At 46.4% G+C, this 15,371-nt stretch overlaps 1 protein-coding gene across 2 annotated transcripts in view; it reads right to left on the bottom strand.

Moving 5' to 3' along the window:
• The window catches only part of ncam2 (neural cell adhesion molecule 2), a 248,551-nt gene extending 234,414 nt beyond the window's left edge, over positions 1-14,137 (bottom strand). The window contains exon 1 of one of the 2 annotated variants that reach the window (XM_080493306.1): positions 13,869-14,137. In XM_080493306.1, coding sequence (XP_080349432.1) covers positions 13,869-13,920 — 52 coding nt within the window. In that variant the 5' untranslated portion in view covers positions 13,921-14,137. The remainder of the gene's footprint in view (positions 1-13,868) is intronic. The other variant, XM_080493307.1, reaches the window with a different exon arrangement.
• Positions 14,138-15,371: the final 1,234 nt, after the last annotated feature.

Genomic DNA, 15,371 nt, shown 5'->3' with positions numbered 1-15,371 from the left:
GGCATTATTAAAAAAATTACCTAAACGCTCCAATTTGGATATTTCCTCAAACCACTATTGTGCCGACTGTTTAACCCAGACAAAAGATGACAGGGAGCTCGCGCTCCGTATATGTTTATGTGCTACGCGGAGCCACTGGCAAACATCCGGCGCCAGTTTTTAATTAAGTTGACTTTGTTGACAAAATATGAATCGGCGCTGTATGTTTTTTTGTGTCCGACCGAGTTGAGTGATTAGTCATTGTGCTAATCCCCGCTCCGAGGCGCGCCGTTTGTGAAAGAGTCGGTGGCTGTGTCTAATCTCGGGCATTGCGGAGATAATGATAAGAGCAGAGCGGGCCTCGGGGGCGCGCCGCTCTCCACGTCTGTCACAAAGAATTTCACGCTCGCGTCAAAACGAAGCGACGCGGGGAGACAAACGGAGGGGAAGTGTCGGAGGCGCCTTTGAAATTGCAGAGGCCGAGAAATCGGGACGGTGAAATGAAAGTTGGACCCCCGTTTCAAAGGCAACTTTCGCGGCCTGGCAACGGCGGGGTCACTGAAAGCAATGGCGTTGACATTGAGTCGATTTTATAATGGAGCCGCGCAGACGTGTGCAGAGAGCAAAACGCAATGACTATCAACAATGGGAGTAGACGGACCAAGTTGGACCGTTATCGGCACACGGTATCGGCAAATAACCAAAGGTTAGTATGCGGTATCAGCAAGTAGCTAAAGGTTGGTACTCTGATAGATACTCGCACTTAGTGAGCAGTTAAAGGTCAGTTTTCATATCGGTACCCGGTATCGGCAAGTAGCATATGGTTAGTCCTCGTATCAGTTCAAGCAAGAAGCGAAAGGTTTGTTCTTGTATCGGTACTCTATGTCAGCAATGATTAGTACTAATATCGGTACCCGGTGTCGACAAGATGCTAAAGGTTGGCACTCGTATTGATATCAGGTATCGGCAGGTACTTAAATGTTAGTACTTGTATCGGTACTCGATATCGGCAAAAGAGGATGAGAACTGTCAGCAGTTCAGACACTGTGACTTATGTTCTGACAAAATATCAAGACGACGTATCGGTACTTGGTTTCATCAAGTAGCTAAAGGTGAGTACTTGTAAAAACGTGGTATCGGTGGATCCCGGTTCCCTTTTCGTTTGAGGAACGTTGCCACCAGAGTTCTCACTCTGCGTTGCACTTGTGGAATGTCGAGACGGCAGACGATCCGGGATGAGGGAGGCTTTGAGCTGGAAGGCGGCGTGAAGGTGAGACGGGGGGTGGGGGGGGCGGCGGGCCGAGTGTTACAATCACACAGGTTATTTGGGGATTCGGGGGGGTGGGGGGAGGTGGGGGGGCTCGGTGAACTCCTCATTTCTGTGAGGCTTTATGTAGCGTGACGGTTCCAAATGAAACTCCCAGATCATGTGGGAGCGCTCTATTAATTTGTAGCTCGGGCCACCTCCTTGGGGAGAGAGCTGCCACAGCCAGTGCTGCATCCCCCCCCCCCCAAACCTAACCCCCCACCCCCCCCCACCATCCTCCTCCCGCAGCTTCCAGCAAAGCTCCTTGTTGCTTATTGACTGAGGAGCCGCACTGCAATGTTTCTCCACGTCCGACCGCGGCGGCGTTTCGCCCCGAGTGCCGGGGCGATCTATCATTTCTGCGGTCGCCCACTCCAGACTTTACAGGATGGATGAAAAGCAGCGTGAAATAAAAGTAATCTCGCTTCTTGAAGCAACACGAGGCCCGAGCTAAGCTGGAAGACACTCTGCTCCGACAACAAGGAAAGGAGCAACTCTGAGGGATGTAATCTGGTTCGGCCGAAAAGTCCTGGTGAGGTATGACCGCAATAACGGGACTAACGCGATAGCGGCGGTGGGATGCTACGAGTTCGAGCCTGCTGGGAACGTGTGGACATACCGCCTTAAAACATGTGGACACGCCGCCTTAAAACACATCGTCTTGACAGGAAATGAGTTTCACATCCTGACGGTTGGTTATGTTTGCGCAATGGGGCAAAACAAAAAAAACTTCCAATTCAAAATGGTCCGTCTCCGTGGAAACGGGGTGATATGCAACTTTTGGAAAATGTTCAAACACTGATATTGCTACTTTGTGGAAACGCTCATTTTTGATGACGCTCCAACACCCGTCTCCGTGGAAAATGGATGAAACACCTTTTTGAAAATGCTTCGAATCCGTCTCTTTTTGGAAACGCTTCAACTCAATTTCCATGGAAACGGGGTAAAAGGCAACAGTACATAGACAATAGTACAAATGTCTCCTCCAGAGTGTCATGACCCCCAGTTCATATTCCCCTGGGACTCGGTACTTTTATTTTGACAGTCACTGTAACAACATACCAACTTTGTCGTATGTCCACGTTCTCCCGTTGTTAACGTTTGTAGCTTATTGTTCTCTGCTGCGTGTGTGTGATTTTCATCATAGATTCCACCGTTTCCGTGGAAACAGACATCGTTTTCAAGATGTTGCAGTATAAATGCTAAACTTTTCTAAAACGACAAAGCAAAAACTTTGCATTTTCACGACGTTCCCAGCGATTCCTGCTGATTAGTTGTTATAACGGCTTTAAAAATGTATTAAAAACACGTGATAAATGTGGGGTTTTCTCTGAGGTACTTCCTCTCGTCCTCCCATCAAATGCTGGCGAGGTTCAGTGATGACTCCACACCGCCGGTCAGTGATCTTACTCACGGTCAACCTGACGCTTTCGTTGCCATTTCAGGCCTCTGATGCTAATCACAGCGCGAGACCATACACCGGGGGACTTTAAAAGACACGGCGGCCTGCACATGATCACAAGACTCTCCTAAGACTGGCGCCCCGGAGCATTTGCATCCACATGAAAAGGACGACAAACACTGGCAAGCCAGAGCCCCCAGAGCCGACAGAGCGGAGGCTCGACTCTGTTTTTAACACTGGCAACGTCCCCCCTCGCTTCATCTTTGATTTACCTTTAAATACGTCCAAATCACACGGACCCGGAGGTTCTGACGCGGCCAGGATGAAGGAGGAGGCCCTTTTTATACAACCACCGAACAAATGACCTGGAACAAGAACTCCACGGTCAACTAGACAGAGTTTTTTTATTTTTTTTGAAAAGTTCCACCTTAAGAGCCGTTTCCAAAAAGTTAAATTTTCACTTGAAATCACAGTAAACGGGGTATTTAGTCAGGAGGCCTGTGAAGTTCTTCCTAAAAAAAAATAAAAAAAGCTCAACCTTAGAGATACTTACTGATACCGTACCGATACCGTACCGATAACCGAGAATCCATATCGGTTTAATTTGTTTCATGATTAAACAAACTGCGGATTAATTTCTTAACATCTAAACTTTAATATATCAAAACAACTTCGAACTGTATTGCAACGTCGCAGCTGTTTCACAAAGTTCTCCAGTGTTTTTTCTTAAGCACAGATTTCTGTAGTACGGACAGAATTCTGTCGGTACCTATAAAAGTACCGAATCTGGTACCCATCTCTACTCAACCCGTCTCCTTCGTGGTAGAACGGCTGATTTCGAAGGCTGCGGACGTAGAGAGAAGAGTAATTTCACCTGGAGAGCCGGCGCGTCCGATCCAAAGTAAAGATAAGATGGCTTATTTTAATTACCGAGACATCCTCTGCGTATTCCGGATGGAGGAGGCGCGCGTCCTTGGGAACCACCGGGGATCGTGGGCGGGGAACGACAACGGGCGAGGAGATGCCGCGTGCGGATAGACGGTGTGATTAAAAACACGCCTACAGTTTGCCTTCCGAGCGCTTCGCGAGACGCTCGTTATGACTTTGGGCCACGGTCACGCGCCCGACGGCGCAACGCCGGAACGGCCGGCACTCGAGAATCCCGTCGTTCACGAGCAACATAAGAAATCCAACTGAACTGAAGGGGACGCTTCCCACGTAGGACGGGAGAGGAAATCTCCCCCGTAAAGACGGCGGCGATGAGACGAGTGTGGGAGGACCGAGAAATGGGGGGGGATGGGGGGGGGAGAACCGATAGAACCAAGCATTAGGAGATTCCGTTTGAAGACCGTCTGGCATGAAGAGGCAATCAGGGGAAGAGAGGCTGCAACACGAGCGTCGTCTCAAGCGTCTCGTCTGTCCCCCCCACTCTCTCATCTATTCCTCATCAAGCCTCCCGTAAACAAGAGCGGCGGCCACCCGGCGGGAAATCTGAGACCGGTTCCTTTCCAGGATCGTCTCGGCCACGTTTCCAAGCAGAACCGGTCCCATGAGGAAACCGGGCCCCGTTCCCACGGCAACCATTGCAAAAAAACCCCTAAAAAACGCAAAACTATTGTTTTGGCGGTTCGTGTACACATCTACCTGTCTGACGGTGTCTATGTGTAAACACGGAAAACACAACTTTTTGAAACGGCAACATTTAAAAAGAACACTGTGTGGAAAGGCGGGAAAACGCAGCTTTTAGAAAACACTTTATCCATGTAAATAGGGGGTAAACACAAGTATTTGAAAAAGCTACAAGTCTGTCTGCGCAAATGTTTTTGAAAACGCTAAGACTCAATCTTAAATTAAGGAAAACAACTTTTTGACAAGGCAATGTTTAAAAAGAAACTGGAAACGGGGGAAAATGCAACCCTTAAAAAAATTGCTCTGTTCACACACAACTTTTTGAAAAAACTACAACTCACTTTTCGCGTAAAAAGGGAAAAAGCAACTTTTTGAAAATCCTCCAACTGTCTCAGAGTAAGCAAGGAGAAGTGAATCTTTAAAAAAAAAAATGCTGTTTAGGAAAAGCACAACTTTTACAAAACGCTACAACTCTGTCTCCGTGTAAATGCGAAAATACAACTTTTTGAAAATGTTCTGACTGTGGAAACGTGGGGGGAGGAAACTTTTAGAAAAACCATCTGTATCCACGTAAATGGGGAAAACGTGACACCTTGAAAATAGTCTGGCACTGTCTGCGAAAATGCAACTTTTTGAAAATGCTCCGAAAACGACGCTTGGTCTCAGTCCTAATTTAAACGGCGGAAGTGCCGCAACTGGTCAGGCGCACCACCACCACCGTCTGCACAACGCTGCGTTTTCACTTGAAACGTTGTCGTGGAAACGGGCAACAACTTTGGTCCGTGTCAGTGGCGGGGAAAACGGCGGCATACGACCTCAAACGGAGCAGCCGTTGTCCCAGCCGCCGCTTACAAAACGGCGCGAGGCATCGTGAGGCGTGATTGGCAGCCGGGCCGATCCCCTTTCGCGGGTCAGCGGTGGGACGGCGACGCTATTCACTCGGGAGTCCATCAATCACAATTTGGTTTTAATTAACCAGCAGGAAATGACAAGCTGGGTGGATGGATGGATGGATGGATGGATACAAGGAGGTATGATGGATATCGCACAAAACAATGCAGCAGGCGATAATCTAATACCGCGAGCCCAAAGGAGAAGTGGGATCACAGGGCCAAGCAGAGAGCCCGGTTCCCATCAATGAGCGAAACCGCTTCTTATTTCTTCCCAAAACTTCACTTCAATCAGGAGACGATTTAATGTCCCAGCTCGTCCCAGCGGCCTCGGCGGAAAGGACACTGGACCAGAAACATTAGTCATCCCGGATTACGGGGAAGGAGGAAAAAAATAAAAAAAAATAAACCACACCACCGACCGCGTGACACTCGAAGGATAAGGCCAATTATTCAAACGTATTATTGTTAAAAACTTTGATTCAAGAGCGGAAACCAGCCGGGAGCGCGGCGGCAGGCCTTGTGGTCGTTTCAAGGGAACGCCATGACCTTAAGAGAACAAACTTCGAGGCGGGTTTTAAAGTACTGCATTTCAATAGCCCATCCAAGATAATAGCATTACAAATACAAAACTCTGAAAAAAACTCTGAATTTACTCGCTCATGAATAGAAACTCTCTTTATATCCTTTTTTCGAAAAGGCTTCATGTATAACATGTTGAACCACATCCTTCTAAACTTTTAACTGGATGAAAGGAATTCTGCTTGTAACAATGTAGGATGGCAAACCACCACAGAGAGAGAATAACATGTTTTATTTTGAAAGCACACATTTAGTCTATCAGATAACCGAAGTACCAGAAAACCAAAGTACTAGATAACCGAGGTACCAGATAACCGAGGTACCAGATAACCGAGGTACCGGATACCGAAGTACCAGATAACCGAGGTACCAGAAAACCAAAGTACTAGATAACCGAGGTACCGGATACCGAAGTACTAGACAATCAAAGTACTAGACATCTGAAGTACAAGATAACTGAAGTACTAGATAACCAAAGTACAAGATAACTGAGGCACCAGACAACCGAAGTACCAAGTACCAGATAAACGAGGTACCAGATAACCAAAGTACTAGACAATCAAAGTACTAGATAACTGAAGTACAAGATAACTGAAGTACTAGATAAACAAAGTACAAGATAACTGAGGCACCAGATAACCGAGGTACCAGATAAACGAAGTACTAGACAATCAAAGTACTAGACAACTGAAGTACAAGATAACTGAGGCACCAGATAACCGGAGTACTAGATGACCGAGGTGCAAGGTAACCGACGTAGTGGATAACAGAGGTACCAGATGCCCGAGGGGCAATATAACCGAGCTATTGGATAGCCGAGACAGCAGATAACCGAAGTACTAGATAACCGAGGTACCAGAAATCCGAGGTACCAGAAATCCAGGGTACCAGATGCCTGAGGGGCAATATAACCGAGCGACTGGATAGCTGAGGCAGCAGATGACTGAAGTACTCGATAACCAGGGTACCAGATGATCGAGGTACCAGATGATCGAGGTACCAGATGATCGAGGTACCAGATGATCGAGGTACCAGATGATCGAGGTCGTCAGAAAGAGAAAGTGAACATTAGAAAGTTTGTCCAGAATCTGCACCAACGTCTCATTAGCACCTGCTCGACAGCGGCGCTACAATTAGCATCCGTCCTCTTCCCAGTCGTCCTGACGGACCACGTGGACGGTCTGAAGGCCGCCAACTAATCCCCCCCCCCCCCCCCCACATCCACGCAGGGCCCGCATCCAGCAGGAAGTACTTCAAATATCTACTCCTCCGGCTGTCAGCAGACGCCTCGTCTTCATTGCACCTCTATCTGTGCCTCGGCGTTCGCACATTCAGCTGTGCGTTAATCCGTCAAGCGGCCGCCCGTCCAGTCATCCGTCCATCTCGCTGCCTTCCGAGTCCAAATTTCAATCTGTCATCCGTGTTGGCGCCTCGCCACCACTTCACCCGATACTTCTCTTTTTGATTTTTTCTTTTCCCATGAAATACTCAGGAGGAGGTTTTCATGCTTCTGCATCTCAGTATAGATGAATTCGAGGTATTTTCGGGGCAGTTTTTGGAAGGTATAACAGTGGTACTGTGTTTGTATACCATATAAATAACAGAATATTCAGCGAAACAGGTCCACAATATCGTGTTTTCCGATATATATCACCTTGGTAAGCCATAAGCTTTACATTTGTCAACATGGTTAAAGAAGAAACCCATAAAGAAATATTTATCTGGACGGTGGGATACCTAGAACATCCGCAGCTTTCACCTCCGAATAAATACATTTAAATAAGCAAAAAAAAATAAAAAATAAAAGCATACAGTAATTTCCAGGAGCCGGTAGAAGCCCTGAAACTACTTAACTAACTCATTTTTATGCGGGAAGAAAACAAGATGGTGTTTGTAATGACGGCTTTATTTGGAACATCGTTCTCGGTTTTCGTGGGTCTTTTCAAACAGGCGTACTTTTATATTCGTCAAACGGCCCAAAAAAAAAAAAAAAGCAGATGAAGGTAGTAGTGTGCGACCTGCTCGCGGTGACACGGAGACAAAGTCTGGATCTTGTACTTTAAGAGCTTGCCTGAAGAGAAAAACCCACAATATTGAGAGTTGTTTGTACTTTTGACGGCTTTTATGGAGAATATTTATTGATACTGGCTGGAAAACGCCAGTTTTTCTGATAGATCGCGCTTTTCGACACCAGAATCCGTCGAAAGGTATGTTGTATGCGTGTTCCAGCGGCCGCCGCGTGATTTTGTCGATACCGCCATGAAATCCGACGTACGATTGGAGCGCATCCCAGGGCGCCGCGGCGGTTATTAATACAGCCTAAGTGGGTCACTCACACGCACAGTGGAGTTCGTCTGATCCGACTGCCGTCGCCAGGAGGAGGAGGAGGAGGAGGAGGAGGAGGAGGAGAACGCGGCAGGAAGTGAGAAGCAACAGGAGGGAGAGCGAGAGAGGACGGACGCCGCAATCGTGTTTCCTCCCTCCATCTGCCCGCCGATACCGCCGCCGCCGCCGCCACCCTGGCATCCGGGTTCGGGCCTAATAGCCTGCGAGTTAGACTGGCAGGACACTAGCCAATCGGTCGCCTGCGTTGGCTTGGCACCGAAACCCAACCGAATTAAAAAATAAATAAAACAGGGAAACATAGCAGTGTGCAGCCGCTGCCTCCTCCAATCACGTCGCTCGGCGCTGATCCGATTCCGTCGAGGCAGGACTCGATTACGTTTTATTAATTTCTGGCACGGCGGGAACTCCATGGAAGTTCCCGCCGATCTCTGGAAGTTTAACTCGCTGCAATCGGATTCACGCTAATTCAAATAAATTTGTTTTTAATCACTGCCTCCGTTTCCATTCTTCCCTCCGTCCTGCCCAAGTCCCAGGATTTGGGATTTAATGAGCAGTAGTATTCCGATTTTAAGCTGAGCTATATGTATTGTACTCAAATATAATAAAGAATAAAGCTTCTGCACTACAACATCAGGCAGATTCCACGTTTCCACTCTTTTGCACTTACACAACATGTGTGGATGTTTGGAATTATTGGTTTCGAACAAGGGATTTATGCTTCAGTCAAAAACGCGTTTTGGGGGTTTTGTTTGTTTTCAAAAAGTTGTGCATTCCTTGTTTACACAAATACAGACTTTTCAAAAAGTTACATTTGACTCCCCGTTTTCCATGGGGACTGATTTGGACTGTTTTGAAAAAGGTGCGGTTTTTTTTACCCCCAGTTTTCACAATGATTTTTCAAAAAGTTACCCCCCTCCCGTTTCCATGGAGATACAGACACCATTTACTATTTCCGTGGCGCACATGAAGCGTTGCCGCGATTCTGCCATCTACTCGGGACGGAGCTCTGACTTTTTCGAAAAAGTCTAGTCTTCACGGCGATGAACCTTGAGCAGCTTTTCCAAAAAGTGGTACCGTTTTCAAAAACGTGTGCTTTCGGAAGCTCCGAGCACCGTTGTCATGTGAACCCAACCCTGTTGATGAGGTCACGTAGGGAAGGGGAAATGTCCAGGAGTTTCCCCCGGGAGCGCTGAAAACGAGGCGTCTTCCCCTTTAAATAATTGATCGGCTCCTCTTTCTTCGGAACGACACGCCGACGTCGTCTCGAGGAAGCCTCGTTTTTTCTCGACAAACACAAGATGCTGGATGATATTTGGAACAGGAACTCGATGGCGAGGCCTCCACCGGGCGGACCGAGTGCTAAAGGGCACACATGAGAAACCCCCAAAAAAAAGAAAAGAAAAGCTTGCAGGCAAATAAAAAGCATATCCATAACACTGAGATTGCCCTTTGTACAACTCGGAGCCCTGCTGACTCCAGTCCTTCCTTAAATTGATTTCTCATATGCCGCCGCCTCCAGGGGCCGATTCCATTTCCATACATACACTGTGCTTCTCGTCACGTTCGCTCCGTCTCCCAGTCTATTAATCAAATCACGCAATCAATTCCACCTTACCGGGGGAAAGACACAGGCCGTTTCTTCCCAGAGCAGCTTTGCGTGTCGTCAACGGGAGGATGTGACCGCCGTTGCATGAGATGAACTAACTTCCTGCAAAAAACTGGGATCGGGTGGGTTAATCCTGCGCACTCCTGCCTGAAAATACGACAATCCGATGGGAGGGACTCGAAACCCGGCTCACACGACAGCGGCCCGAGTGGAAAGGCATCGTTTGCATTTGTTTGTTTTTCTTAAATGATTCGCGTTTTACAACGTTTTGGAAACGACTTCCATGAAGACGCTGAAAACGACGTAGTTGGCATGCCGGGCCACGAGGTGGCGCTGTTGGTAGTTTTTGGAATGAACGCGGACGTGAAAAGTGGTTTTCCTTCGTTTCCTCTGAGACTTTGACTGTTTTTCGAAAAGATGCATTTTCAAAGAGTTGCGTTTTCCCTGTTTCAACTACGAAGTGTCTTCGAACGCTGCGTTTTCCCCCCATTTAGATGGCAAAGGAGTGTTTTCAAGAAGTTGCGTTCTCCCTGTTTTCACGGAACTGTCGCATTTTCAAAAAGTTGCATTTCCACCCCCCGTTTAAAAGTAGACATCGTGTCTTCAAAATGTTTTTCCCCCATTTAGACATGGTGTTTTCAAAAAGTTGAATTTTTCCCTATTTAGAATAAATATTTTCAAAGAGTTGCTTTCCCCGTTAAGATTGTTTTCAAAAAGTTGCATTTTCAAAAAAAATTGCCCTACCGTCCATTTCCACGAAGACAGCGTTTTAGTCCCATTTAGATTGAGACGTAGCGTTTTCAAAAAGTTGCACTTCCCTGTATTTCCTCAGAGACGTAGTGCTTTTGCCCGTTTTCGATGGACACATAGCGTTCCCCAAAAAGTCGCATTTTCACCGTCTCCACGGCGACGTAGAGTCCTCAAAACGTCGCGTTTCCCCCGGTTTAGACATTCCATCTCCAAAAGGTTTAGGCGTAACGCTTTTAAAAAGTTACGTTCCCTCGTCGTGTCAACTGGCGGCCATATTGCTACGACGATGTTCCATTTCCAGGATTTGCCGGTACTCCGAAAGCGAACGTTTTCCTTCGGGAGGCAGCGGAGACGGAGGGCGAGCCGGGGAACGCCGAAAGACCCTTAAAAAAAAAAAATTTAAACTTTTTTTTTTTCCTTGTTCCGACGGATTAGCGTCTGTTTCAAGGTCCCGCGCCGACAGAAGACGGGGAGAATTGAGCATCCCGCTCACACGCCCCGCTAAAACTCCGAGGTATCCTCATTATTCACATTACACCGGCGCGGCGTGCGTGCGTCGTCTAATAGGTCAATTTGTGTGGACGTTCGCAGTCGTTCGGCGGCGCGATAAGAATGGAAATTGGTTGGCGAGGGTGATGTAATACCTCTGCAACAAAGGGAAAGCAACAAAGCAATGAATATTCCAGTTGAGGCTTTACGAGGAGCGTCTCCAGTCCTGACCTCGGTGGGATTAACTGTAATAATAAATGAAGATATGCCCCCCCCCCACCGTCCCCCCCGTCCCCCCATCCTTCATAACGGCGGTTTTTCCTAACAGCCTATTGATTAATCCGGGAGAAAGATGAGCTGCCAATCGAAAACAGTCCCTTAAAAACGCCGGGGGTAATAAAGTCGGTGTCTCGGTGGCTCGGGGCAACTTAATCAGGAGTCTTTATACGAGGGGACGCGCCGACGCCGACACCCGGAGGGTATTACGCAACGTTGCGCGTCAGCAGCAGGTAGATGAGGCGGCGGGCGGCATTTGGAGATACTTGAATATTAATGACGACAGAAGTGAAGTGAGGAAATATCAAGGGGAGGGAGAAAGAGTTTGAATAACTACAGTGACTTACTTAGTGGTACTAGTATCGGTAAACTAGTAAAATTAGCAGCAGCAGAGCTAGCCTGACGTTGCTCAGTTTAACTACCAGGAAGTAGCTAACGACCGATATCGGCAAGTACTTGTATCGGTAACTAAAGGTTAGTAGTCGTATCGGTAAGAAGCAAAAGGTTAGTACTCGTATTGGTACTCGGCATCGGCAAGTACTCATATCAGTACTCAGTATCGGCAAGTAGCTCGAGGTTAGTGCTGTATTGGTACTTGGTATCGGCAAGTAGCTCAAAGTTTGTACTCTTATTGGTAGACAGTACTCGTATCGGTGCTCAGTATCGGCAAGTAGCTAAAGGTTAGTGCTGTATTGGCAAGTAGCTTAAGGTTAGTACTCGTATCGGTACTCGATATCGGCAAGTAGCTAAAGATTAGTACTTGTATTGGTACTCAGTACTCGTATTGGTACTTTGTATTTACAAGTCGCTAAAGGTTAGTACTCAAATCGGTACTTTGCGTCGACAAGTAGCTAGAGGTAAGTACTCGAATAGGTACTTGGTATCGGCAAGTAACTAAAGGTTAGTACTCGTATCGTCAAACACCAGAGATTTTCAAATCAAATTGATCTGTAGCTTCAAAACACCTTCAATCTTTAAAATAAGGCGAACAGTTTTATTTTGAAACAAGCGTCTTATACGTGTCTTCCTTTAGCCGCGGCGCCACAGAGAATAAATAAAAACAAAGGTAAAGATCAAATAAAACAGAATCAATGAATAATTCATTTTGACTAATATGTACCAGGCTTAACTGTGATTAAACCTCAGAAAGGAGGAAATTAAATAAACTAATTACAGGACATTTTAACCATTTTTATCTCTTTAGCAGTTTTGTTCATCTTTACTATTGATACGTTTTTAGATAAAAAAAAAACTTCTAGTGATTGTAGCTTTTTTTATCCAAGTAATTATTGTATTAAAAAAAGAAAAACCTTCCGAATCCGTCTCGAATTTATGACGTATTCTTCTCCCCGTGCCGTTTCATTACACAAACAAAAAAACCACCATTAGCGCCAACTCGTGGCGAAACGATGACGTCACTGCCCCGCGACGTCGCTTCACAGCAACGATGGCGGACGACGCGCTCCAGTTCGAGAAGGTGAGATGTCCGACATGACTCATTCTCTGCGTCTTCGGTGCATTTCTGTGGTAGTCACAGTGCCCCCTACAGGCCTGGCATGTGTACTGCATCATTTTGCGAACGAAAGGGTGAAAAACAAAATGGTTTTCTCTATTTTCTATGGAACATTTTATGTCCATTTCAATATTAAAGATTAGAAATTATCGCTGTCCATTTGACCCCCCCCCCACCACCACCACCACCACCACCCTGAAGGTACTCCAGTATCTGCATGCCACACGCGCCCAGCAGCTTCTTGCTCCACTCTTGGCATCACTTTGCAGCGCTCTACCCCCACCTGCCGTTGTGCGCCAGGACGCGCACGCACACACACACACATACACACTGGCGCACGCACACACACACACATACACACTGGCGCACACACACACATATATAAAAAACGAGAAGATATGAGGAATAAGATTGATTTTCAACAGATAAACCTTCGTCCTGCCGCACACGCGCCTCAACACTTGACAATAAATACGCGTCATGTTTTTAACGCATTGAGCGCGGGTGACGCGCCCCGCTGGATCAGGACACACACGCGCACACACACACACACACACACACAAAAAGTGTGGAAGAGTGTGTGGGCTTGTAATCAAACAGCCACTCAGGTGACAGCTGCGCGTGAGGATGCGCACGCCGCGCGCACACACACGTACACACACATTTGCGCAAAGCCAAAACCCAAACTTTCATCCGAGAAAAAGAAATAAAATTACATTTTTAAAAAAATCACAAGGCTCAGATCTGCTGGATTGAAGGTGGGAAAAAAGACGAACCCTTTCAAAATAAAATTCGGGTGGGTTTAAACACCCACAAAACTAAAAAAGATGGAGATGACAGTTCTAATCCTGGAGGGGGGGTGAGCGCAGACTGTGGAGCGCATCATAACACCCCCCCCCCCCCCCCCCCCCCCCGCTTCTTCTCCAGCATCCTGGACCCTGGAAGACGTGCCTCAACTACAAAACAATCCAGTTAAACAATCCAGCCCTCTCTCCGTCTCTCTGCTGCAAGATCAGGATGGAGAATACACCCAACTTCCCCACAAAGCTTCTTTCTTTCTCTCTTCTTCTCTTTTTTTTTTTTGCGTCTTTTTGCCTCACCTTGGCTGCCGCAGACGAGCACGCAGAGGAGCTGCGCGAGTTGGAGCATCATCTCTGGGGGTTGTAAAGGATCACAGGACGGAGGGGCTCTGCGGCTGCTTGGCTTAATCTAAAAACGCACACGCGCGCGCATACACACACACACATACACACACACACAGAAACAGTCCCGGTGTTGAGCTCCGCTGGCGACTGACGCGCCTCCGCTCCGTCCGTTTCGCTTCCTTCCTATACGCGCGCTCCCGCTCCGCGCGCTCACGCCAACTCCCTCCCTCTCTCCCTACCTCACGAGCATCGCTCGTCTCAAACATCACTGCTACTAGGAAAAAAAAAAAAAAAAAGCTGAGACTAACATGTTTATGTTTGCGCCACTTGTTTTGGGAGGAGTTTTGCGGGAAAAAAAATGTTGAAAAAAAAATGCGCAAAAGATTTAAAATCTGCAACATCAGGGGCTGATAGATTACCAACAGAAGCATGCAAAGTAGGAAAACACCTTGTCTTGTATAAATTCCATGTTGTATGCATTAAAATCGCCCAAAACCAAATACAAACTCCGAATTCTCCCAAATATAAAACAAGTAAACGCAAAAGGCTCGTATAAAAACAAAACACTGCAATATAGAACCAATGCAGACCGTCAAATAATTCGATTAGAAATTGTTTTATAAGAACAGGAAAGAAAGTATTTCATGATACCTTTGTCCATGTTTCTCTCGATCACCCAAAACTGCACATAGGAAATCTCTAATGTACAAAAAGTCACTAAATATTTAGGAAAAAAAGCCTTTTTGTTTTTTTACAGTAAGTAAATCAGTCAATTTTTTTTAAATTATTCAAAAATGTTTTTACAGAGAGACGTAATATTTTCAAAAGGACTCAATGTTTCTTGATTTGATTTCATCTCCGAAGGTTCAGCTCATTACGGCAGAAACCATTAAATATGTCCGATTACTGGAATTGGTGACATTAAGAGAAAACGAACCAGAGTTTGAGCAGGAGACCATTTAGTTGACCACTTCTGTCAACTTGTCCCAGAACAAGGATTGCCGTGTTTGTTTTAGCCCCACAGCACCTTGACTCATTGTAGCGGCAAAGTGCGTTTTATTTCTCTCCTTTTATTCTGTTAAGTCGTATTAAATGTCTACGTGCCCTTTAGCGGATTGATAAAAAGTGTGAAAAGACTTTGTAATCCAGAATAATCCAAAACCCGAGCTCGCAAACTCTTGACATTAACTGGCATTTATGTGAGTTTCGGAAAGACGGGGAAAGAACACGACATTTTAAAACACACCGTTTGTGTATCCGTTTACACGTTCTGAAAATGGTTTCCACGGCAACGGCAGAAATGCTGAAAATTATGTAGGTAGCATGCCAGGCCACAAGATGGTGCTGTTGCTTGTTGATAAAATGAATTCACAATCATGTACACAGAGAACAATACACTATCAACGTTAACAGTGTGACTACATGGAAAAGTGTATCAACAATAGACGTTTTTTCCCC

Source organism: Lipophrys pholis (genome assembly GCF_963383615.2).
Source record: "Lipophrys pholis genome assembly, chromosome: 23".
Taxonomy (NCBI): domain Eukaryota; kingdom Metazoa; phylum Chordata; class Actinopteri; order Blenniiformes; family Blenniidae; genus Lipophrys; species Lipophrys pholis.
Note: the sequence above shows the minus strand (reverse complement) of the source record. Positions and strands in the feature narration are given on the sequence as shown.